Source organism: Canis lupus, chromosome 23 (assembly GCF_003254725.2).
Source record: "Canis lupus dingo isolate Sandy chromosome 23, ASM325472v2, whole genome shotgun sequence".
Taxonomy (NCBI): domain Eukaryota; kingdom Metazoa; phylum Chordata; class Mammalia; order Carnivora; family Canidae; genus Canis; species Canis lupus.
Window position 1 is genome coordinate 27,021,565 of NC_064265.1, and position 27,316 is coordinate 27,048,880.

Consider the following 27,316-nt stretch of genomic DNA (forward strand, 5'->3'; position numbering starts at 1 on the left):
ACTTTTAGAAATCTGCCTGAAAGGTACTCAGGTGGTGAAGTGGGGGCAGAATTGTGTTCAATGGGACAGTGTGTTCTCAGGATCCCCAGGAAGACCAGGGATGCCTGAGTGCAACAGAGTTCCCAGGCATTGGAGCGGGGAAGCCAGTTGCAATCAACAAGCGCAGGAGTGGGCTCTCAGCTCCCGGTTGCCATAAACTGAACCAGAGCACAGTCAGCATGACTGCTTTCGGAGCTGGGGCCCAGCAAGCAGCAGAACCCTGATGAAACTCCCACCTAACTGGAGGAGGAGTGGCACAGGGGCAAGCCACAGGAGTCTACAGGATTTAGAGGCTCAAAGCAGGGTTGTGTGCCTGAGATAGAATCTCTCAGTCACAGACTAGGGGAGCACAGAGTGCAGTCGGAGACCAGGGAGACAGGAGTGATAGACTGCTTTTCCCTGAGAGCACACTGAGGAGTGGGGCCCTGAGCTTTCATCTTCGGAACCAGAGATCATGAGGCTGCCATCTTTACTCTCCTTCTCTAAAGCTGCTCAGAAGGCCTGCAGGGAATAAAAGCCACATAGAACAATCTGGAGCTCGTTTAGCCTGGCCCCTGGGGAAAGGACACTACAGTTCAGCCCAGAGCAAAGACACCTGAGAATCAGTACAATAGGCACCCCCCCCCCAGATGATCAGCAAGAACATCAGCTAAGACCCAAGTTTACCGATCACTGAGAAATGCAAAACTCCAGCACCAGGGAGTATATCATACAGAATTCATGGTTTTTATTCCCACAATACGGATCTAGTTTTCTAACCAAAATACACACAGGATCCAGTGTATTGCTCTGTTCTGTTCACCTGTCTGATTTTATATATATATATATATTTTTTTTTTTTTTGGAGTCTTTTCTGATTTGTTTAGTGTATATTTCTCTGGGGTCGTTGCTATTTTAGTATTTTGTTCTCTCATTCTTCTCTGGACAGGATGACAAGACAAAACTCACCTCAAAAAGAACAAGAGGCAGTACTGATTGTCAGGGACCTAATCAGTATGGACATAAGTAAGATGTTGGAACTAGAGTTCAGAATAACAAAGATACTAGCGGAACTTGAGAAAAAGCATAGAAGGCACTAGAAAATCCCTTTTTGGAGAAACAAAAATCTAATCAGCTTGAAATTTGAAAAGGCTATTAATGAGATGCAATTAAAAAAATGGAGGCTCTAACTGCTAGGATAAATGAGGCAGAAGTAAGAATTAGAGATAGTGAAAACAGAATGATGGAGAATAAAGAAGCTGAGGAAAAGATAAACTACTGGATCACCAGGGGAGAATTCAAGAGATAAATGATACCACAAAGCGGAATAATGTTAAAATAGTTGGGACCCCAGAAGAAGAGGGAAGAGAGGGACAGAAGGTATATTGGAGCAAATTACAGTGGGGAACTTCCCCAATCTGAGGAAGGAAATAGGCATCCAACTCCAGGAAACAGAAGCCCCTTGAAATCAACAAAAATAGGTCAACACCCCAACATATAATAATGAAATTTGCAAATCTCAGAGAAAAAAAACTGAAAGCAGCTGGGAACAAGAGTTCTATAACCTAGAAGAGTAGAAACCATAGGCTGGCAGCAAACCTATCCACAGAGAATTGGCAGGCCAGAAAGGACTGGCATGACATATTCCGGGTGCTAAATGAGAAAAATATCCAGCCAAGAATACTTTATCCAGCTAGGATGTCATTCAAAATAGAGATAAAAAGCTTCCAGGACAAACAAAAACCAAAAGAATTTGTGATCACTAAACCAGCCCTGTGAGAAATTAAAAGAGATCCTTTAAACAGAGAATTCAAAAGTAACATAGACCAGAAAGGAACACAGACAGTATTCAGAAACGACTTTATAGGTAATATAATGGCACTAAATTCATATCTTTCAATAATTACTCTGAATAAATGGGCTAAATGCCCCAATGAAAAAACACAGGGCATCAGATTGGAGAAAAAAAGTAAGATCTAATATGCTGTCTGCAAGTAGACACAAAAATTTAGATTTTAAGTGGAGCATGGAAAACCAGTTATCATGCTAATGGACATCAAAAGAAAGCTGGGGTGACAATCCTTATATCAGACACATTAGATTTTAAACCAAAGATTGTAGTAAGAGATGAGGAAGGATACTATGTCATAATTAAAGGGTCCTATCCAACAAGATGTAACAATCCTTAAGTATTTATGCCCCTAACATGGGGACAGCCAATTATTTAAACTAGTTAATAAGAAATTTAAATTAAATTAACTAAAATTAAATATAGTGATAATAATACAGTAGTACCAGGGGACTTTAACATTCCACTCACTGCATTGAACAAATCATCTAAACAGAAGATCAGCAAGGAAAGGGCTTTGGATGACACATTGGATCAGACAGACTTCACAGATATATTCAGAGCATTCCATCCTAAAGCAACAATATACATTCTTCTTGAGTGCACATGGAGCATTCTCCAGAATGGATCATATACTAGGTCTCAATTAGTACCAAAAGATTGGGATCATTCCCTGCATATTTTCAGACCACAATGATTTGAAACTGGAACTCAATCACAAGAGGAAATTTAGAACACAAATTAGGTGGAAGCTAAAGAGCATCCTACTAAAGACTGGGTTAACTAGGAAATTAAAGAAGATTTTTTTTTTTTAAATCATGGAAACAACTAAAAATGAAAACTGAGTTTTCATTGTTCAAAACCTTTGGGATGGGCAGCCCTGGTGGCTCAGCGGTTTAGCTCCGCCTTCAGCCCAGGGTGTGATCCTGGAGACCGGGGATCCAGTCCCATATCGGGCTCCCTGCATGGAGCCTGCTTTTTCTTCTGCCTGTGTCTCTGCCCTCTCTCTCTCTCTCTCTCTCTCTCTCATAAATAAATAAAATCTTAAAAAACAAAACAAAAAAAAAATCTTTGGGATGCAATGAAGTCGATCCTAAGAGGTAAGTATTTTAGTGACAGAAGTCTCTTTCAAGAAACAAGGATCTCAAATACACAACCTAATCTTACACCAAGAGAGCTGGACAAAGAACAGCAAATAAAGCCTAAGCCCAGCAGAAGAAGAGAAATAATAGAGAATAGAGCAGAAATCAATGAAATAGAAACCAGAAGAACAGTAGAACAGATTAGTGAAACTAAGAGCTGGTTCTTTGAAAGAATTACTAAGATGAATAAACTGGCCAGATTTATCAAAAAAAGAAAAGACCCAAACAAAATCAGGACATGAAAGAGGAGAGATCACAACCAACACTGAAGAAATACAATTATAAGAACATATTGTGAGTGACTATATGTCAATAAATTAAGCAATCTGGAAGAAACGAATGCCCTCTTGGGGATGCATAAACTACCAAAACTAAACAGGAAGAAATAGAAAACCTGAACAGACACATAACTTGGAAGAAAGGAAGGAAATTGAAGCAGTAATCCAAAATCTCCCAACAAAGACTCTAGGGCTGGATGGCTTCCCAGGGGAATTCTACCAAACATTTAAAGAAAAATTAATACCTATTCTTCTGAAGCTGTTTCAAAAAATAGAAATGGAAGGGAAGCTTCCAAACTTCTTCTATGAGGCCAGCACTACCTTGATCCCAAAGACCCTACCAAAGAGGAGAATTACAGACCAATGTCCCTGATGAACATGGATGCAAAATTCTCACCAAGATACTAGCCAATAGGATCCAACAGTAAAAAGGATTATTCATGCCCAAGTGGAATTTATTCCTGGGCTGCAATAATAATTCCTGGGTGGTTCAACATCTGCAAATCAATGTGACACACTATATTAATAAAAGAAAGGACAAGAACCCTATGAGCCTCTCAATAGATGTAGAAAAAGCATTCAACAAAGTATAGCATTTTGGTTTGAAAACCCTTCACAGTGTAGGGATAGAAGGAACATACTTCAGTGTCATAAAACCCATATATGAAAAGCCCACAGTGAATATCATTCTCAGTGGGGAAAACCTGAGAGCTTTTCCCCTAAGGTCAGAAATATGGTAGGAATGCCCACTCACCACTGTTGTTTGACACAGTACTAGAAATCCTAGCCTCAGCAATCAGACAACAAAAAGAAATAAAAGGCATCAAAACTGGCAAAAAAGTCAACCTCTCACTCTTCACAGATGACATGAAACTATGTGGAAAACCCAAAAAAAAAAAAAAAAAAAAAACTCCACCACAAAATTGCTAGAACTCCTACAGGAATTCAGCAAAATGGCAGGATATAAAATCAATACACAGAAGTTGGTAGCATTTCTATACACTAACAATGAGACTGAAGAAAGAGAAATTAAGGAGTCTATCCCATTTACAATTGCACCAAAAATCATAAGATAACTAGGAATACACCTAACAAAGAGGTCAAGGATCTGTACTCTGAGAAATTGAGGAAGATGCAAAGAAATGGAAAAAGGTTCCATTCTCATAGGAGAATATTGTTAAAATATCTATGCTACCTAAAGCAACTTATACATTAAATGCAATCCCTATCAAAATATCAACTTTTTTCAAGGACTAGAAAAAATAATCCTAAAATTCGTATGGAACTAGAAAAGACCCTGAATAGCCAAAGGAATGTTGAAAGAAACCTCAAAACTGATGGCATCACAATCCCAGACTTCAAACTCTGTTACAAAGCTGTAATCCTCAAGACAGTATGGTATGACACAAAAACAGGCACACAGATCAGTGGAACAGGATAGAGAACCCAGAAATGGATCCTCAATTTTATGGTCAACTAATCTTTGACAAAGTAGGGAAAAATATCCAATGGAAAAAAGACCATCTCTTCAACAAATGGTATTGGGGAAAATTGGACAGCCACATGCAGAAGAATGAAACTCAACCATTTTCTAACACCATACACAAAAATAGACTCAAAATGGATGAAAGACCTAAATGTGAGACAAGAATCCATCAAAATCCTAGAGAACATAAGCAGCAACCTCTATGACCTTGGCTGCAGTAACTTCTTGCTGGACATGTCTACAAAGGCAAAAATGAATCATTGGGACTTCATCAAGATAAAAAGCTTTTACACAGGGGCACCTGGGTGGCTCAGTGGTTAAGCATCTGCCTTTGGCTCAGGTCATGATCCTACGGTCCTGAGAGCCAATCCTGCATTGGGCTCCCCATAGGAAGCCTGCTTCTCCCTCTGCCTGTGTCTCTGTCTCTCTCTGTATCTCTCATGAATAAAATATTTTTTTAAATCTTTCACATAGCAAAGGAAACAGTCAACAAAACCAAAAGACAACCTACAAAATGGGAGAAGATATTTACAGATGCCTTATCAGATAAAGAGCTAGTATCTCAAATCTATAAACAACTTATCAAACTCAACACCCAAAGAACAGAGAATCCAATCAAGAAATGGGCAGAAGACTTGAACAGACATTTCTCCAAAAGATGTAGAAATGGCCTATAGACACATGAAAAAATGCTCACCATCACTCAGCATCAGGGAAATACAAATCAAAACCACATTGAGATACCATCTCATACCAGTCAGAATGGCTAAAATAAAAAGTCAGGAAATGACAGATGTTGGTAAGGATTCAGAGAAAGGGGAACACTCTTATGCTACTGGTGGGATTGAAAGCTGGTGCAGCCACTCTGGAAAACAGTATGGAGGTTCCTCAAAAAGTTGAAAATAGAGCTACCCTATGACCCAACAATTGCACTACTCGGGGTTTGTCCTAAAGATAAAAATATAGTGATCTGAAGGGGCACCTGCACCCTAATGTGTATAGCAGCAATATCCACAATAGCCAAACTATGGAAAGAGTCCAGATTTCATCAACAGATGAATGGATAAAGAAGATGTGATAAACGTACAAAATGAAATACTACTCAGCCATCCAAAAAAATCTTGCCATTTGCAACAAATGGATGTAACTAGAGGGTATTATAACAAGTGAAATAAGTCAATCAGAGAAAGACAGTTGTCATATGATCTTACTCATATGTAAGTGGGATTTAAGAAACAAAACAGGATCATAGGGGAAAATAGGAAAAAATAAAGACAGAGGGAGAGACAAACCATAAGAGACTCTTAATTATAGGAAACAAACAAGGTTGCTGGAGGCAGGTGGGGTGGCGGGAGTAATGGGTTAATTGGGTGATGGACATTTAAGAGGGAACGTGATGTAATGAGCACTGGGTTTTTTTTTTAATAATAAATATATTTTTTATTGGTGTTCAATTTGCCAACATACAGAATAACACCCAGTGCTCATCCCGTCAAGTGTCCCCCTCAATGCCCATCACCCATTCACCCCCACCTCCCGCCCTCCTCCCCTTCCACCACCCCTAGTTCATTTCCCAGAGTTAGGAGTCTTTATGTTCTGTCTCCCTTTCTGATATTTCCTACCCATTTCTTATATAAGACTGATGGGTCACTGACCTCTACCTCTGAAACTAATAATACACTATATGTTAAATGAATTTAAAGAAAGAAAGGAAAGACTACCACATACTGAATTTTATGTAGTTGAAAAAGAAAATATGCTAAAGCTAATAAAATATTCTTCCCTTTTCCAACCAAAACAAAACAAAACCAAAAAAAATGCCAGGTCTAGTTTCACAAACATTTTTTTTTTTAAGAATTGGAAGGAACACTTTTACAACTCACTCTTGCATCGTTGGTATTAAAACTAAACAAAACTATCACAAGAAAAGAATACACCGGACCAACATCTCTTCTGATTATAGTCATAAAAATCTTTAACAATTCTATCAAACCAAATCCATCAGTATCTAGAAAGTATTGTACACCGTACATCTCCCTTATGAGTACAGATGTGAAGATCGTCAAAACATACTACCAGATAGAATCCCATCAGCCCATTAAATCATTGCACACCATGACCAATTGGGATTTATCCAAGGAATGCAAGATAAAACATCTCAACACAAAACTAAATCAATGTAAAACACAATACAGGATCAATACAATAAAGAGGAAGAGACACTAGATTTTCTCTTGATGGAGAAAACACACTTGACAAAAATCTCATACTTATGATAAAAACAACAGAAATAAGGCCAACTTTCTCAACCTGATACAGAGCATCTATGAAAAACCCACAGCCGCATGCCTGGGTGGCTCAGTGGTTGAGCGTCTGCCTTTGGCTCTGGGCATGATCCCTGAGTCCCGGGATCGAGTCCCACATCGGACTTCCTGTATGGATCCTGCTTCTCTCTCCTGCCTATGTCTCTGCCTCTCTGTGTGTCTCTCATGAATAAATAAATAAAATCTTTTTTAAAAAATTAAAAAAGAAAAACCCACAGCCAACATAGTCCTTATTGGTGAACAACTGAAAACTTACCATCTAAGATCAGAAACAAGTTAAAGATGTCCATTCTCATCACATGTATTGAACATTGTACTAGAGGTTCAGGCCACAACAATTCAACAGAGGAAAAAAAAAAAAAGACATCCATATTGAAAAGGAAGAAGTTAGGGATCCCTGGCTCAGTGGGGGATCCATGGCTCAGCGGTTTAGCGCCTGCCTTCAGCCCAGGGCGTGATCCTGGAGTCCCAGTATAGAGTCCCACATCAGGCTCCCTGCATGGAGCCTGCTTCTCCCTCTGCCTGTGTCTCTGCCTCTCTCACTCGCTCTTTCTGTGTCTCTCATGAATAAATAAATAAATAAAATCTTTAAATAAAAAAAAGAAAGAAGTTAAGCTATTTGTAAATGACATGATTTTGTATGTAGAAAATACTAAGGAATCCACCAAAAAAGCACTAGTGCTAAGTTCAGCGAGGTTCCTAGATAGAAAAATCAATTATATTTTTTTACACTTGCAATGAACATTCCGAAAATGAGGTTAAAACTATTTAATTTTTTTTTTTTTTTTTTTTTTTTTTTTTTTTTTTTTTTTTTTATGATAGTCACAGAGAGAGAGAGAGAGGCAGAGACACAGGCAGAGGGAGAAGCAGGCTCCATGCACCGGGAGCCCGACGTGGGATTCGATCCCGGGTCTCCAGAATCGCGCCCTGGGCCAAAGGCAGGCGCCAAACCGCTGCGCCACCCAGGGATCCCCTAAAACTATTTAATTTATGATAACATCCAGAAAAATAAAAAAAACCACTTGAGAATAGATTCAACAAAAATGTATAAAACTTGTACTATGAAAACTATAAAAAACATCATTGAAAAAGTAAATAATATCTAAATAAATGGGAAGACATACTGTGTTCATGAATTGGAAGACTTAGTTGTAAAAATGGTAGATCAACTTAGGAAATATTGATATTTTAATAATATTTTAAATGCAGTCCCTATGAAAATTCCATTGCCTTTTTGACAGATATTGACAAGTTGACCCCAAAATTCATATGAGACTGCAAAGGACTCACAATACCAAAACAGTTTTAATAAACTAGAGCAAAGAGGACTCCCTTCCTACTTTCTAAACCTACTACAAAGCTACAGTTATCAGGACAATGTGGTACTTGCTTAAGGATAGACAGATAAAGATGGAATAGAATTTAGTCTAGAAATAAATCCATTCATCTATGGCTAAAAGATTTCAATAAGAGTACCAATATACACTGTGGGGAAAGAAAGATTACTGTAGGAGTTGGCTTTTAGCAACCCCTTTCTCACCCCCAGACACCATCCGGACCCATAGACACCCCCCACCCCAGCAAAAAGGCAACTGGGACCATCCACACCAGAGAAGGGGTGTTTACCTGAAATATAGAAAGTCCACACTCCTGCATAGTGCTTGCAATATACTTTATACTTCTGTTAAAATTACATGAAGTTGTGGTAAGAAATAGCCTAGTTAATTCATTAATCTACCATGCATACCTGGCTCACATTGCAAACCTGGCTCACATACAGCTGAGTGGCCTTAGCCAGTGGTTTAACCTCTTTGTCCCAGTTTCCTCACCTATGATATTTGGATGACAGATTTCTATTTCATGGAGTTTCGGGAAGGATTAAATAAGTCACTATGCCCAACAATACTCAATAAACTAAAATATCAACATACCTCTTTTGAGGTAGATTTAGAATAGCCACAGATTCTTGTATGCTGTTCCCGCCAATGGGGGGTGTCCAACTTTAGCAATAGGATTTGGTAGAAGAGCTGCTGCCCCAGCCTTCAGAAAGTGACAACTCCTCCTTCCTGTCTCTTCTAACAGATGTCCTGTGAAAAGTCCGACTACCCTAAGACCACCACACTGGAGGAAGACATGGAGAGACCCAGCAGAGCCTGCCGGCTGCCCCCATTGCTGTACTAGACACGTGAGTGGAAGGACTGTCTTGGAAGTGGGGTCTCTAGCCCCACCCACTCTAGCTCTAGAGAGACAAGTTGCTGTACACCTAAGTCCTTTCCAAATTCCTGACACACAAAACTATGAGCAAATTAAAATGGTTATATCAAGTTATTACATTTCAGAGTAGTTCCATTACTTAGCAATAGTTAATAGCAACACTGATGACGAAAAGCTAAACACTAAACAAATGAATGGGTTGGGAAGAAGCTTGGGGGAAAGATGATTCATACTACAAATTGAGTCTTCATTTTTGTTTGTTTTACAAAGTATCCTATAAGAGCTTCCCTGTCATATGTGGATGCTGTTTATTTCCTTATTTACTACTTGAAAGAGTTTCCAGGTGGGTTTGAGCTGAAATCATCTAGTTTAACCTCCTTTTGAGGACAGGACCTTAGATCTGAAGAGGGAGAGGAGGTACCCCAGGTCTTGCAGCAAGTTAGCGGGCCTAATTCTGCACTTGTAAGCCAGAACTCTAAAAATTTTATTTCTTGGCTTATTTGCATTTTTGTTGTGCTGCCTTGCAAAAGCAAATCTGTTTTGTGACACACAGCCATTTTACATTCAGCATACATTGCCTGTGTCCTAGGAAAGGTCTGAAACAGAATTTTATCAGGGCCTGTGTAATATAGGAGCCAAATGTGGTATATTAATTGCAAAACAGTGGAATTCTTTACCCTTTCAAATTCATTTGTAGTGCCAAAAGAGTGGCTTTTATTATATCTTTTTGTGTCTATATTCCATCAACCCAGTAATTATCCTTATATATTTCACACTCCCTGTATGATTCACTCCCCAGTATTTAGCATGTTACGATTCAGAGGACATATCCTTTGTTTTTCTGATGGTTGCTGAAAAATTTGGACCACAACCATTCTTCAAAGATGTGTATTTTACTAAAAGCAAATGCCTTTCTGTTATCTGCAAATGTAAGGATCCTCTTTCCCGCTTTGTTTTGACATATACAATAGTCTTCTAAAAACTGATGGAGGATTATATTAGAAAATCTCCAAATGGATAATCCCAAAGAATTACTTTTCCCCTTACATTGCTATTTGTTTTATTATAAATTTTAAATGTAACTTTTCCATTAAATTGCCATTTATCATAATTCCTTGATGAGTCCTCGTGGCTGGTTGTGAGATGTGACTGGCTCAGGAAGGAGTCATTTAATTGGCCATGCCATTCTCCTGCTTAATACCTCCTAACTGCTTCCCAAATAAACCCAAACTCCTGCCACAGTCTGCAGGCCTGTACATTCTAAAGTTTGGCAAACTTCTATGGTTGATTTAAATCATTCTATCATAAATAACAAACCACCTCAAAATATAATGGCTACTCACTTATTTTACTTGTGAATCTGCAGCTTTGTCAGTGCAGGGTGGAGGAGGCTTGTCTCTGCTCGGCTCACTGGGGCTGTTATCTGAGGGCTACTGGATCTAAGGACTCTGTCAGATGGTTGAGAAACTGGCTCTACTGTCAGCTGGGAGCTCAACAGGGGCTGTAAGGGTTAGGGACCTTAATTTCTCTTCACATAAATCTTCCCATGTGGCTTGTGTTTCTTAGAGTGTAGTTGGGTTCCAAGAGTGAAATCCCCAAGACAGAGAAGCAGACAGGAGCCATATCTTCATTTATGACCTAGCTTTGGAAGTCATGCAGTGTCACATCTGCCAGGATGCCATCATGGAAGCAGTCACAAAGTCCTCAGGGTCAAGGGAAGGAGCACAGACCCCACTTCTCTGATGGGGACTGGCAAAGTTTTGGGAAAAAAAGTGGGACTGGAAATGTAGTTGCAGCCAATTTTGAAAAATAAATTGCCACAATATCTTTCGCGGATTTGTTTTAGGGTATGTGTATAAATCCTATGTTAAAATGAGCCCTAGATGGTAAGCTCTCTCCAAAAGTAATAGTGTTTTCTTATGTAACTACAAACTGTATGATTTCTAGCACAGTGTTTTATGTGGAGCTAACACTTAAATTTCACACCTAATGTTCTGACAGCTGCAAAATATGCATAGATGAATCAATAATTTTTGAAGAATTAGAACCCCCAAATATATCTTATCTTAAAATCACATTGTACATAATTTTATCTTTATTGATTATTCTGGGATCATTTTAGAACCCTACATGTCTTCCAGATTGATGGTATGATTTCAACTGTTACATTCCAATACTCAGAGAAAATGTAAAATGCTGACCATATACATGTTCTGTAGGAATATTTAGAGTGTGGAAATGAGAAAGGTGGTGTTTTTACTTTCAATATAGTATCTTTAGTTATCACATCAGGACCCTATGGCAATAAACTCAGCATTCATAAGATAAACTACAAAACAAGCCTCCAAGTTAAAGGGCACAGTATCAAAAATTTTGTTCTGCCAAATTAGGTGATAATATTTCAGAAAATTTATACACTGAAAGTATTGTTGATAAAACCAATCATCTGACTTGTATGGAAGGTTCAGTACAGACATGTCCACTAAGCATAACAAGCAATAACTTTATGTATTTTATTCAAAATGTTGAAGCGCTGGGCAGCCCTGGTGGTTCAGTGGTTTAGTGCTGCCTTCAGCCCAGGGCGTGATCCTGGAGTCCCGGGATCGAGTCCCACGTCAGGCTCCCTGCATGGAGCTTGCTTCTCTCTCTGCCTATGTCTCTACTTCTCTCTCTCTCTCTCTGTGTCTCTCATGAATAAATAAATAAAATATATTTTTTTAATTGAAGCACCAGATTAAAAGATTTTAAAAGCATCCCTTGCCAATTTTTTTCCCATTGGAACCAAATAAAGGGATTATACTCAAAATACCTGCAGATACTACAGGGTATTTACCCCAGATACAGATGCAGTGAAAAGCCAGGACACCTGCACCCCAATGTTCATAGCAGCGATGTCCACAATAGCCAAACTGTGGAAGGAGCCTCAATGTCCCTCGACAGATGAATGGATAAAGAAGATGTGGTCTTTATATACAATGGAATATTCCTCAGCCATTAGAAACGACAAATACCCACCATTTGCTTCAACGTGGATGGAACTGGAAGGTATTATGCTGAGTGAAGTAAGTCAGTTGGAGAAGGACAATCATCATATGGTTACCCTCATACAGGGAATATAAGAAATAGTGGAAGGGATTGTAAGGGAAAGGAGGGGAACTGAGTGGGAAAAGTTAGGGAGACAAACCATGAGAGACTCCTAACTCTGGGAAATGAACAAAAGGTTGAGGAAGGGGAGATGGGTGGAGGGTTGAGGTAACCGAGTGACTGGCACTGAGGAGGGCATTTGATGGGATGAGCACTGGGTGTTATACAATATGTTGGCAAATCGAACTTACATTAAAAAATGAAAAAAAATACCTGCCGATAAATAGTTTCAACAAGATTTTTGCATTCCCTTGAAGCCTTTTGTGAAATTTCAAAATTACACAGAACCAGTTAAAAAATAATTACTTAACTATAGGTCATCTTCTCCCATTGATTTATCTTTGGTCAAATAAAAGTAATGTATTTGAGTGACAAAGAGTCCCAGAAAAAGAGTAATAATGGGTTGAAAACTAGCATGAGAATAGGAGGAGAGCCAGTGATATGGAAACTTATTATGGCTTGGTCCTGGGGTGGGGATTCCAGGCTCTAGCTGTGATGTTAGGGTGTTATTGAGTCTTGGGTAGGGCATTTCCCATCCGAGCCTCAATTCCCTCTTCTACAAAATCGGCACACTTGCCTGTTTCAGAGGATTGATGTGGGGAGCTGATGACTAAGGCTGGCACACATGCTTTGAAAAATGCACATTTTTAGAGTGGTGGTCACACATTTTATCAGGATCACCTGAAGGCTTTCTAAACACAGGTTGAAAGGTCCTGTCCCCAGAGTTTCTGATCCAGAAGATCTGAATCCCAAGAACTTGTGTTCCCAGAAAGTTTCCAAGTAATGCCAGTTGTTGGATTGAGACTACCCTTGAAAATCATTACCTTTATCATGCCAGGCTGAGGTGGGTTAGGTAAATTCTAGAGACAGGAGATTTTCCTGGCCACTCTCAGAATGCCTCCTCTAGAACTTCCAATTTCAAAGCAACCAAGGTCTATTCAGTGTGTACCCTTCTGTGTGGCTTTCTTCCTCCATATGAGAATATTGCCTGGGTGTACCTCACTCTTCAAAAATGTGAGAAAGAGAAGATTACTTCTGAGCTCGTGTAGTCCAACAAGTAATTGCTAGTAGTACTTGTATCATGTATCATGGGAGAGACCTATAAAGGGGCAGTCAGGACAGTTAGAAGACTGAGCATCAGATGGATTTGAATTTTGGCAGGGGATTGAGGTGCTGTCAGGAAGATTACTGCATTAGTTATCTAGTGCTATATAATGAATTACCCCAAACTTGGAAGCTTAAAAAACAACAAACATTTATCATCATACAGTTTCTGAGGGTTAGGGATTTGAGAATGGTATAGCTGGGTTGTTCTGCCTCAAGGTCTCTCATGAGATTGCTGTAGGACATCGGCCAGGGTGGCAGTCATCTAAAGACTGGATTGGGGCTGGAGGGTCCACTTCCAACATGGCTCATTTTATGGGGCTGGTGGCAGGAGGTTTCAGTTTCTTACTAAATGGACCATTCCATAGGGCTTTGTAGGACAGGGCAGCTGGCTTTCCCCTGAGCAAGTAATCCAAGATAGAAAGTAGGAAACCAAGACAGAAGCCACAGGATCTTTTATATCCTAATCTCAGAGACAACCCACCATTGCATCAAGCCTTCTTTAAGGCTCAGGGAGAAGGTTAAGGGAGCTATTTATGTGCCACATCCAGCACAGAGCTGTCACTCACCGTGGAGCAGCCACTCTTGGTGCAGCTCATGTTCTGGCAGAGAGGAGGACCTGGATAAGTATTATGGCCCAATGAGGAAGGGCTCTGGGAACAGGAAAAGTCAGTTCAGTGGGAGATGATTCACAAAGTGCTTCTGATGGAGTGGACTTTAAGAGTGTTTGCTCCTCAAAAGAGGCCATTTCAAGCAGAGACAACAGGGCTGAGTCCAGATTATGCTCAGCACATTGTGGAGTTGAGGGAATTTGGCTATGGCTGGACCAAGGAGCTAGATTCACAGTGAGGGGTCAGCATGGGGCTCAGCACAGGCAGGGGGCAGGCTGGGCAGGCCTATAAACTTCAGGAAGGTACAAAGCAGAAGTGGGATTTGGATGAAGGGGAGTGGTAACCAGCTCCAAGATGGTGCCCAGTGATCTTCACCTCCTGGCCTGTGTGCTGTGTCCCCTCCCTCAGTGAGCAAGGCTGATCTGTGTAACCCAACAGCAAACATAGGATGGAAATGATAAAGTGTGACTTCTGAGGGTGGGTCGTAATAGACATTGTGGCTTCCACCTTGCCCTCCCTTGGACCACTTGCTCCAGGGGAAGCCAGCTGTCAAGTTGGACAGCCAAATAGCCCTACAGAAAGGACCCTGTGTTGAAGAACAGAGCCTCCTGCCAATAACCAGCACCAACCTGATGGGTAGTTAGTTGTTTCCCAGGGTTGCCTTTATTTTTTTTTTTTTTAAGATTTTACTTATTTATTCATGAGAGACACAGAGAGAAAGAGAGGCAGAGACACAGGCAGAGGGAGAAGCAGGCTCCATGCAGGCAGCCCCATGTGGGTCTCGATCTCTGGTCTCCAGGATCACACCCTGGGCTGAAGGCGGCGCTAAACCGCTGGGCCACCCGGGCTGCCCCAGGGTTGCCTTTAAAAAGTATCACCAATTGGGCCTAAAAACAGAGATTGACTGGAGTCAATTCTGGGGCCTCAATAGTTCTGGAGGCTCAACATCTAATATCAGGGTGTTAACAGGGCCATGCTCCTCCTGAGACCTGTAAGGGAGAAGCCTTCCTTGACTCTTCTAGCTTCTGGTGTTTGCCAGCAGTCCTTGGTGTTCCTTGGCTCATGGATGCATTCCTCTGATCTTCACTTCTGTTGTCACATGGCCATCCTCTCCCTGTGTGTCTGTACCTTCTCTCCTTACAAGTACACCAGTCACATTGGATTAAGGGGCCAGCCTACTCTGCTATGACCTCATCTTAATCATATCCACAAGGACCCTATTTCCAAATAAGGTTACATTCCAAGTTCCTGGGGATTAAGACTTCAACATATCTTTTTGGGGAACACAATTATCAATAACATCCTCCAACACCAGTGCAGCCTTCAGCTGACTAGAGCCCCAGTTCACATCTTGACTGCAGCCTCACAGGACCCTGAGCCAGAACAACCCAGCCAAGCCACTCCCAGATTCCTGACCCACAGAAACTGTGAGCTAAAAATGTTCGTGACTGTGTTAAGCCACTAAATTTTGGGGTGATTTGCTGTGAGGGAATAGGCAACTAACACAGGGAGACATGGCAGTAAGACCAAAGGCCTCCACAGCAGTCCTGCTCACAGATCTTCATGTCACATCAGCATTTGTTTTAAATCTGAGCCTTTTTATACATTTCGTATTAAAGCTTTTTTTTTTTTTTTTTTTTAAGTTTTGCCATATGTATATCCACTTTGTTGAGAAACCATTTGTTCCAGTGGGTAATTGGTATTTGAGCAGTTCCGAGTTTCACTGAGAATCCAAGCAGCTGACTGAGCTCGTCCCTCTCTGGACAGAGTCTCTGGTACCAGGGCACCTGGCAGGTCACCAGGCAGCCCTCTGACTGGCTGGGCTGGAGTCAGGTGCCTCCTCCTGGCCCGTTGTGCAATGGCCAAGGGATGGGGCCACAGGGTACTGAGCAGGGCCACCTGTGAGTGCGGGGTGGTCTGGGTGGGTGTCCCTCAGCAGGGCTGCAGGCAGGCTCTCCCCCAGGGGGGAGCAGTGGGTGCTGGGACTGTGAGCAGGGCGTGGTTTCGCCTTCTCTAGGAACAGGCCTTTTTAAGTCCACTGTAAACACAGCTCATTGTGCCTCTCACTTCCTCTGTGAGGAAAACCACAAACAGGCACCAGCTGTACCTGCATGAGAAACCACACAGACCAACTGACTTCCCCCAAGTCTGATTTGACCAAAAATACATTTGATTTCCTGCCTTGACATTATGGTCAAGATTGCCATTCACTTCCTGAATTTCAGGATTAGTTGACAAAAGCACATCACAACCATTAATCATAGGTGTATGTTTTTCCTGAAAATTATTTATTTTACTCATTTTCCCCTGTTCTCCACTTTGTGCTGCCATCTGGCAGCTACTTCTTTTTATTATAAAAATAATTGTTTTACCATCATTATTTATTTCCCCCCTCATTTCTACTTTATAAGCAGTTAATTCTAAATTGTCAATAGAAAGTAATTCAGGGAAAGCTTTAGGTGGTCTGTTCAGAAGAAAGGACTGTGCATCCAGCAAGTGCTTCTTAAGTGTTTACTGGGAGGAGAAGGTCCACCAAGTCTGTGTTTAGGATTGCTCTGTCTCTCTCTTTCTCAGGCTGACTTAAAGCCACTTGGCATGAAGCAACAATATGCATTTTTAAAATGATTTCTATTTCCCTGGGGTTTGGGGCAGAGAGCTAAGTGGGTGGCAGCCAACCACATCCGGAGCCACAAGCTCACTCCTCTTGGCAGGTCCCGCACTGGAGAGGGCGGGCAAGCTCTCATCTGGTGGGAGAGGTCCTGTTCCTGCTCCAGGGGGACTTCCCAGGGCTTCCTCAGGAATTCTGGGTTCTTCCTGCTTATTCCCTGAAGACGTGACTCATTCCAAACCTTTGCAAGTGAGCAGTGAGTCAGCAGGGGTTTTGCTTATTTGGATCATTCCCACATGGATCACTCAAGATACATTCTATGAATGAGAAGATTGTGGTGTGACAGGGTTTAAATCAATTGTCCAGGGTCTATGCAGTGAAGAGTAAACAGTGAGGCCAAGGAGGTGAGCTGGGCCGTCTTGAGTCCAGGGTCTGTGCTCTTTATTAGTCTGCTTGAAAGCCAGAAAAGGAGTCTGGAAGGCCACACTTCCAGGGAATAGGGAAGGAGTCCTGTTGTTTTTTGTTTTTTTACTTTGTATAAGGTATAACTGCTTTAAACACCTAATTAAAAGAGGAAACTAACCACGACATCGAAGAGGCAAATCACAGAAGCGTTAATTATTCATCTTCTTTAAAAATTATCCATTTTCCCACTTGAAAATCATCTGAAATGGTTACTAGGCAAATGACTTTGAAATGTTGGCTAGAGGGGCGCCTGGGTGGTTCAGCCGGTTAAGCGTCTGATGGGCTCTCCAAAAATACACGTTGCGTGATTAAATGAATGAATGACTACAGTGGGCTCACCTCCATGGCAGTTTTTACAACTTTTCAAGAGGTGAGATGCCTCTCTCCAAGGGCAGGCCCTCTGGGGACTGCTCATGGAATCACACCCACATTCCATCTTGCTCGTTTAGGCAACTGGAAGGCTCTTGCCCAAAGTTAGCATGATTTATTAAGGTCCCTGGAATCCCTGGATGAGACACATGGTGCAGAAAGAATCCTCTTACTCATACTTTCCCACTGCTGCCCCTCTCTTCAGCACTTATTTCCAGCCGCCTCCTCTCTCCCCTCCTTCCCTCCTCCCTCCCTCGTCCTCCCTCCCCTTCTGGGGCACTGCACTCCTTCTTTCCAGTTATTATGAGTCCTGCCTGACACATTCCATTCACTGACAGAAAGGCAGATGGAAGGAAAACTTCCCTTCTATTTTTAAAAGCTGCTTCAAGATCCACATTTCGGCTGTTGCCGATAGCTCTGGCATTACCACTTCATCTGGATAGAATTCTGTTCATCCAGAATGGAAAAGGGCCCACGCAGCCATTTCTAATACAGCTATTGCTTTGAGAGTTTGTTTCTTACCTCAGACAGTGTTTGAGAATTAAGATACTTGCACATCCTGGGTGTCACGACCAACAAGAACAAGGAAAACACGCATAAAAACCCACCGCTTTGTGGATGTATAAAATATAAACTGACATTTATTTTTGTTTTTGCCCTTAAAATCAGTTGTGGAATGAGAGATTTGCTAGAGGAAGATGTGGCTTGGAAATGGTAAATGTGAGCAGAGACTATCAGAAAAGACTCAATGGTTCACATCAAAGAGGAAGAGGCCATGGGGGAATCGACCTCTCCTACTTTGTCCCACAGCTCCCATGATGGGCTCTGGGGCAGAGAGACAGTCCCAGTGCTTGTGGGCTGCAGGCTGGGCAAGTGCCGGGCCGCACACCCCACACTGCCCTAGTCCCTCTCATACAGCCGCCCATACAGAGCTGCTGTCACCAGGCCAGAGGACAGCCCACTCTTCCTCAGGAAAGAGTAGTCATTCTCCCAGCCAAACTGATCAGGGGTTTCCAGGGTCATCCCTGAGGTAAGAAGCAGAGGAAAGATATAGGAAGTACTGAAGTTCCCCCACAGGTGAAACTCAAATCTCCCTGTGGCCTCTGTGATCTCCTGTCCACAGGTGTCAAAGCCAAGACCCCCACACTTGACCAGGGCGCAAGCTTGAACGTAGTAAGTGCCGTGCACGGTGTGAAGACCATCAAAGACCCCCAGGGCATACAGCTCTTTGGACACAGTGGGCCTCTGGTAAAGTAAGTAACAGCAAAGGTCATTTGCACAGACACGGAGGTAGCCTTCCTTTCCCCACACAGGGACCAGGGTGAAATTGTCATACATCATCTCAGAGTGAAATATCGGAGGAGTGTTCACATTCCATTTGGTAGCTCCATCACAGTGGACTTCCTGAGCATCCTTTTCACAGTATGGATCACCTGCCAAGATTTCTAAAAACTTACTATGGGATGGGTCCGTTTTACCTGTGGCATTCTCTGTACCAGTGAGACCCAGTGGATTTTTAGCTACTTGAGCAATTATAAGATGACCTCTGGAGGTTTCCATGTCATGGTGCCAAAACGACTTCAGGGGGCTGTGTATACCACTTCCTGTCATCCCTAGAGATGGGTGGTGGATGTTAGCAGCTAGAAAGTTGATGCCAAACGCAATGGCAAAAGCCCTCTGAATCTGAATGGCTGCCAAGAGTGGAAGCTGGTTCATCCAGGCAGTTGGATACACAACGTGCTTCACCTCAGAGTCTCTGAGGAGCCTAATGGCAGGGTCAAAAAACAATATATCAAAGCAGGTGAAGATGCCAAATTTGCCGGCGAAGGGGGTATCAAAGATGACGTGATCCACTTTGAGAGGGGCATCAAAAGCTCCCTCAAAGTAGAGGTTGTGTTTGCGGTAGCGATCAACAAGGGTTCCATTATTGCTGAACACGACATTGGTGTTAAACTGGTATCTTCCATCATTTGGGCACCCTGGATCATTGCTCTGACAAGGCTGTTTTGTCCCAAGATTGGCCACCAGGAACATATCTCCTTTGACAGCCATACAGCTCAGGCGCTGGAGGACCTAAAGAAAACAAGGTATAAATAAATGAATTTTTAAAATCCTGCCTTTTGTCTTATGATTTTATTTTTTAAAATATTTTATTTATTTATTCATGAGAGACAGAGAGGCAGAGACACAGGCAGAGGGAGAAGCAGGCTCCCGGAGAGAGCCCGACGTGGGACTCCATCTGGAGACTCCAGGATCACGCTTTGGGCCAAAGACAGATGCGTAATTGCTGAGCCACCCAGGCATCCCTGTCTTATGATTTTAAGCTAGAAAAGTATTATATCTATAATATGTAAACTTCTATAATAAGTCAGTAAAAAAACTCTACTGAAAAGGTGCACAGGATATGAAGAGGTGACTCATGGGAGAACAAATAGGGACATCTGAGAAGACAGCAAGATTAGTAATGATGAAATGCAAATTAAGATAATGATATATCATTTTGCACCTTCATAAGATTGGCAAAAATTCAAAAGACTCTTCTAACCTTGCACTGACCAAATGAAACAAAGATCTTTTAAGGGCAGCTCGGGTGGCTCAACGGTTAAGCGCCTCCTTCAGCCCACGGTGTGATCCTGGAGACCCGGGATCGAGTCCCAGGTCGGGCTCCCTGCATGGAGCCTGCTTCTCCCTCTGCCTGTGTCTCTGTCTCTTTCTCTCTCTCTCTCTGTCTCTCATGAATGAATAAATAAAAAATCTTAAAAAAAAAAAAAGGATGTCAATAACTATGAAATGTATAGAAAAGAATATAGTTGGATGCACATTAAACTTGATGGCAGTTTCTCTAGGAAGAGAAGCAGGGTGATGGGTGGGCTATATGTGAAGATGACTTTTTTTTTTACTTCTTTATTTTTATTTTTATTTTTTTGACTTTTTTTTTTACTTCTGATTCATTTATTTTCTAAGCATATATTCATGTATTTCTTGTGTAATTAGTAATTAATAAATAGAACAATCCAGAGATGAGTAAATGTCCCATAATACCAGATATTCTTTAACTGAGTGACTATGTAGCACAGGGAGGCTGGGGAGTGTGGGTTTCCTTTTTTAGGATCCTAGGGTCTCCTTTCGGGCTCCTTTAACATGTCTTGGCTTTTGGCTAGTGGCTCAGTTCATGTCTGCATGCCCTCAGCCCTGAGGAGCAAGGCTGGGACCCTCACATACCTCTGTGTCACTGAATCGGTGGGGCTCCAGGCATGGGTTCCACCTGACCAATCGGGGAGAAGGCATGAAGTCCAAAAATGGGTAAACAGATGTTCTTGTAAAGTTGAATCCATGAATGCCATCTTCTGGAAACACGATAATCTGTACACCCTGTAAGTCAAACACATCAAAGTATAGGATGTGATCAGGTAATAGGAAGCACCCCTTCATTTGTTCACTCTTTCGTTCACACATCTGACAGCCATCAAGCAGTTGTTCTGTGCCAGGAACCAGAGGTATAAAGATGGCGGCCGGGCTCTCAACAGGGATCTTAGTCTTGGGGAAGGCATCTCACTTGGCCTAGTTGTTGCTTTAGAAACAACCCTTAACCATACCTGAGGTCATGTCAGGGAAGGACGGATTGAGTGAGGTTGAAGCAGAAAGCAGTCAGGAGAGATTTGGAGTTCCTGATGTGCAGTGGAGTATGGGACACAGAACGAAGGCCTTGAATCCTGGGCTTGTTAACAGATGGGGTGGCTCCAGTCTGGTAGTTTCCACTTATCATGCATCTAAACCACATGGGGAGTTTCTGAAAAAAACACTATTTAGGGACGATGCTGGGCCCCACTCCTAAAAAGTCTGCTTCATTTGACTGGGTCTGACCACAGTGCTTGTTGTAAGGTTCCCAGGTGATTCTTTTTTTTTTTTTTTTTTTTTTTTTTAAGATTTTGTTTCTTTTGAGAGACAGAGCAGGGGGAGGGGAGGGGTAGAGACTGAGAGAGAGAAAGAATTCCAAGCAGACTCCATGCTAAGGGTGTGAGCCCGACAGACATAGAGCTCGATCTTATGACCCTGAGATCATGACCTGAACCGACCTCAAAGGTCAGACACTTAACCAACTAAGTCACCCAGGCGCCCCACACCGGTGGTTCTAACATGCAGCCAAGTTGCCAGTTACCCACTGGGCTGGTGGGTAAAAAGTCAAGTGTGTTGATTTTAGCATAGAAATAAGGACTTGTTCTAACTTGCAGTTCCCTGGCTGGGAATTAGGAGGCTCCCTTCAGAATTCTAACCACCCTGTGAGGTTTGCCCTAAACCTGTAGACACCCTAGGCTCTCTGTGCTGGCCCGGGGCTCCGGTGACATCTGCAGTTATGTAATGAAATCCAAACAAATGGGGTGCCCTCAGCACTCAGCATCAGGGCCTCATTCTCCTGCTACTTTCCACTTACATAGCTTAAAATGTCAAAGTAAAAGGTGGAGGAGGAAGGCAGAGAAGGTATGAATAATCTAAAATAAGCGGCAATTTGAGTCACTTATTTCTGGAATGCACTGCAAACTTTATAATATTTTTTCTGGTTAAAAAAGCTTCAAAAGTTTAACTAGAAAACTCAGAAAACAAAATATTAGTTAATATTAGTTTTTTTTTCTCTGTATAAACGAGATAACAATATTAATTATAATTTATTATTATTTTAATACAAGACCTGTTTTTCATCTTGACTTTTCTTACTACCTAGAGCCTCAAGACTATACAGATACCTTCAAAAATGTTATTTGCATTGGCCGCATTCTATTTAGGAGGCCGTGGTGACCATCTGCATTCAGGGTGCTCAAAACACTTACTGAATGAAATGTTGCTCACGAGTCTTTGCAATTTCTGATTGTTTCTTTAGAATAAAGTTGTGTAAATGAAAATACTGGCTTAAGGATATGAAGCATTTTCAGTTCTTTACACTGCCAGCCTTCCAGAAGGATGATGCCAATGTCTACTCCTTCCAGTAGAGAGTGAGACTGGTCATCTTATAGCACCTCGTAAAGCAAAGTTACTGCAAACTGGGCAAAAAAGATGAAGAATGTCTGCCTTTCAGACATACCTAGGATACTGCTTGACAGGCTCACTAAAGGATTATTTGTCTAGTGAATGTATCACCATTTGGCTTTGTTATTTAATAAATCACCTCAAAGATTATAATCGTATTGCCCCATAGTATGTTAGCCAGTTTTGTATTGATTTGCAAATTCATTCAACATTCATGTGACTGACTGATCCATGCTTCTGTTCCTCAGATGCTCTTTTGAACCAGCTTTACCATCTTACTATTTCTTTATTAATCAGTGAGTTAAATAACAGCAATGGCACATGTTCATCCTATATTAGTATTACAGTCATGTTTTTAACTTCTTGAAAATAATACCTGGACAAATGTTTTCCTTAATTAAAAACAAAACTTTGAGAACGCTGAATGTTTCTCTTGGACAATAGCACTTAAATCATGTATACATATTAGATTAATATTAAGGTTAAATTGCATTTCCTGAATACATATTTTCCAGGAATAAAGAGGAACCAAGCCTGAGCCAGGCAGAACTTTGGGTCTAATGTGATTACCACTCCATCTAGAAAGCAATTAGCATTCCTGATAAATGAGCAATTTTCTGAGAGACCTCAAAGAGATCAAGAATTCCTTGGGGACTAAGGCTACCAACCCAGCTGATGGACCAGCCTAGTATCTTTAAGTTGGACTCCTTTCCTTCCCTAGAAATATCTCTACCAAGAGAGAAATATTTCAGTTGGCTTATTCAGGAACCCCTGCCTTCCAGCAAGTTTGATATAAAAGTTTGACATGTGCTCGGCATCAGTTTGTCTTAGAAGTTGCTTTAACCCATATAATCACACAAGGGCGCCGAGGTATCGGCAAGCACTAAAAATGATCAGCCCCACAGCTTCATCCTTGCTTTTGGACCACACAGAGAAGGAAAGATGCTTGCAGCCAGCATGGTTCGATGAGAACATGTTACAGGTTTCCTTCGGGGGCTGGTTACTGAAAGGCAGGGCACTGCTATAGTCGCAGTCTCTGGTGCAGCATGGCATTTGCAAACATCTTAGAATGGTTTTATGGACAGGACAGAGAAGCAGGGGGTGGCTGCAAGGCACCCCTGCACAGAATGCTCTGGAGTGGCTCTGTGTCATCAGGAGGCTGAAGGCCCAGCCTGGGATTTTTTTACACTGACTTCAGCGTAGACATAAATGAGGTGTGTATCAAATGTGTGAATGACGTGAAGGTAACTGATATGCAGGATGTCGGTAAAGATCCCCAAATAGCCCAACAGGCAGGGATGATGAAATTCTACAGCATAAATGTGAAGTTGTGCGCTCAGGTTAAAGAAATGAACTTTGAATGTACAGGATGGCAATTAGCAGCATGTGTGTCTGTGTGTGAAAAAGGCTCAGGAGTGTTAGTTGACAGCAAATGCCCTATGAATCCACAGTGAGATGTGGCTACCAACTGCTTTCTGGGAATAACGTCTCAAACAAGAATGGTGCCAGATCTCCTGCACCCTGCCCTCACGGAGAACTTCCTACAGCTCTGGGCACACAGATAATCTGGAAAGTCTGTGGTAGCAGGGATATATGGCCTGGGGGTGGGGGGAGGACATGATGGCTGTCCTCAAATCTGCGGGAAACGGCACGCTGTGGTAAGGCACTCAGTCTGTTCAGCTCCGAGGACAGAACAATGGGTGGCAGTTGCAGGGAGGCTGACTGTTCATTGAAAGGCAGACCTTACCAGAAGTTCCCACTCTCTCATGAAACAGTGAGTTCTGGGCCACAGAAGGTGTTCAGGGAAAAACTGGATGTGGGGCTTGGAACAAGAAAGGAGTGTCACCCATCAGAAGAAGCTGGACCAGGTCTTTAGGTTCCCTTCCAATATTAGTCATATATATATATATGTGTGTATTTTTTAAAGTAACCTATAATTTTATATATACACACACAAAATATAATGGGTTAGAATTTTTAAATGTAGCAAAGAGAGTGGCTGCCCAGGCAATCCTGACTGCCCTGAACAGAGACCAGGACCGCTTAGGCAGGACCTGCCGGCGTATAGCCCGTTCTGGCCTCTAAACTCACAGACCGGGGAGGTTTGCTCACATGGGCTTACCCCGTGTTAAGGTAGGGCAGGGCTTACCCCCACCACCACCAGGTGAGAGTCCAAACTTCCCTTTGGTGATGGATTTCCCAACAAGGGCACTTTCTTGCAGTCACATATGGCACCAACATTTCCCCCTGTGCCCCACCCTTCCTGGCAGGAATGGCACATAAGGGCCAAGCAGGAAGCCTTCACAAAGGCTGGCAACGTCCTCCCTTTGTCCATCTCCGTTATGTCTGCACTGAGTTCCCAGGCTGTTCATGGTCTAGAACAGAGACCAGAAACGAGCCCCAAATAATCTAAAGGTAGCCAACAGCAGTCCTGTGGATGCTTACTATTTTGAATGCCTCAGAAAGCATGAGAGACCCTCAAGCCTGGTAGTTTCCAGATTTTTCTGTGCATTGGAATCCACTGGAGCCTTCAAAAATCCCAGTGCCCTGCCTACACCCCAGCTGACTCTGCGGGTATGAGACCCGGGCACCCACTGGGCAAGCAATCCCTCTGCACAGCCTCACCGAGAACCAGGGGTTAGCTCTGGCCTTCACAGACATGAGGTGAAAAACAGCACCTGGGGATCTTGGTACAATGTCAATTGATTCACATCCAGGGTGGTACCCAAATTATGCATTTCTCACAGGCTCCAGAGGGCTGCGGATGCCGGCCCGTTCATGGACCACCGAGTAGCGAGCCCCTGGCCAATGGACTACTTCTGCTCCATTTTACCAGCTGGACTAATTTTCCAGAGGGGCTGCGGGCAGCACCGACCGAGAGCCAAAGGGCAATCTGCCGTGTTCTGCTAGACAAGCTGGGGGAGCATTTCTTGCCTTTTGGGCTGCGATCATCACTTGCTGTTCATAGATGTCGAGGTTCTGGTTCATTAGCTCCAAGGCCTGCTTGCGGCTCACGAGAGCCAGAGGGTTGGGAGTCAGAATCAACTGGTGCTCGTACACGGCAGCCACGTAGTGTTCAGCTTCCTGGGTTTCGGCCACGCACGGCTCCTCGGCGTGGACTCCCAGGGCAGCCACGTAACAGCCGCAGAGGAAAAGAGCAAGCTGACTGCTGGCTCCAGACATAATGCAGACCATAAATCTGGAACGTAAGGAGGCAGGGGGAAAACAGCTGAATAAAGAATCCTGCCAAGAATGTGACTTTTGCAGCTGTGATTTATTAATCCCAGCAATTAAACCTACCCGCCCTGATACTGCAGCTCAAAGATTTGTTTCATGTTCCTAATAAAGGGGTATGTGTTTCTCTCCAAACACGTAGCAAGTTACATTTAAAATGGCTCGCTGTGTTAGTCTGGTTTTAGAACGTTTCCAAAACAGACCTAGTGTTTGCCACGATTTTCTTACCCAGGGTTCAGCAGGACGCCGGTGCGTCACTACTCGCCTTTCTGGCCACACACTTAAGTTTTAGGTAAGAATGATTACTAGAATTATTTTACATACTTAAATGACATATTCCCACATCCCACTACCTGCCATTCATACACACAAACACGTCAACCACCACCACCGGCTGATTGTTGTGATCCCGATAATACAGCCCAGCTTTCCTAGCCATGAAAATCCCATGGATTAAAATTCTCCTGGCCTTTCTCTGGTCAGTAATGAACTTAAAGGGTAAATCCTTCTTAGCGTAACATTCTTTATTTGGTGCAGAGAAGCTGCTGACTTCTATTTAAATGCCAGTATCTGCCCTCTGTTATGGACAAGTAAAGAGAAGTCTCCCACTCAAAACACTTTTTTTTCTCCTCCCTTAATTTGACAATTATCAACGCACAGAATCCCCTCAACCTCTCTATGATTCCAAAACTCCTGCCCCAAAGTATAATCGTTTGGAAATAAAATCCTCTTGCAGTGATAAGAATGCAATTTTCTAGGAGATAAACTAGAATTTTCTAGAAAATATACTAGACTTTTCTAGAAAGTAAACTCAGCTCTGCAGGTCCTAAGAGATTAGAAGTAAATAATGTCACTGACAGTGACACTCCTGCGTGCCCTTTCTCCCAGTAGGAGTTTTTATTTCTAACCGTTATGTGTTACTAAGCACGTTAAAGCGAATAGTCCAATTCTGCCTTGAGAACCAGCCTGGCCTCCCAGCTGAAGGCCCTCCCCTGACACACAGATTTACCAGGGGGTGTGCCAAGGCCGGGCACTCGCTCTCTGGGGAGGTGCTGGGGCTGACCCGGTGCTCAGGAATCCGGATTAAACATCAAGATAACAGATAAATCAAGAATCCTATTTTAGCTGCTTTTTAAAAAGATAACGACATCCTGTCCACGTCTGACTCATAACTCCCGTGTTTGCGTTTTGAAACGAAACTCTCCAGGCCCCAAAGTTCCTTTTATTTTTCTCTTAAAAGTTCCAAAAACAAAAGCCACAAGTATTTTCAACAACGGAACAAGGCCTAGGGATGCTCAGTCAGGATCCTTGCAAAAGCAAACACTTCTCAGGCTGAGCAGGGCTCATCCCGCCTGCCCATCTCACACTGTTACTTCTCGGCCCATCCAAATACCACCCCCCAGGACTTGTTGCCATTCATCTGGGACACTGAACAATGTTTGAAGATT

At 42.5% G+C, this 27,316-nt stretch overlaps 1 protein-coding gene across 3 annotated transcripts in view; it reads right to left on the reverse strand.

The window, feature by feature from the left end:
• Window positions 1–18,235: 18,235 nt before the first annotated feature.
• BTD (biotinidase) overlaps window positions 18,236–27,316 on the reverse strand; it is a 31,499-nt gene continuing 22,418 nt past the window's right edge. For all 3 annotated transcript variants that reach the window (XM_025448694.3, XM_025448693.3, XM_025448695.3), the window contains 3 exons: window positions 25,569–25,833; window positions 20,835–20,984; window positions 18,236–19,685 (listed from right to left, as the gene is read on the reverse strand). In XM_025448694.3, coding sequence (XP_025304479.1) covers window positions 18,513–19,685; window positions 20,835–20,984; window positions 25,569–25,833 — 1,588 coding nt within the window. In that variant the 3' untranslated portion in view covers window positions 18,236–18,512. The remainder of the gene's footprint in view (window positions 19,686–20,834; window positions 20,985–25,568; window positions 25,834–27,316) is intronic.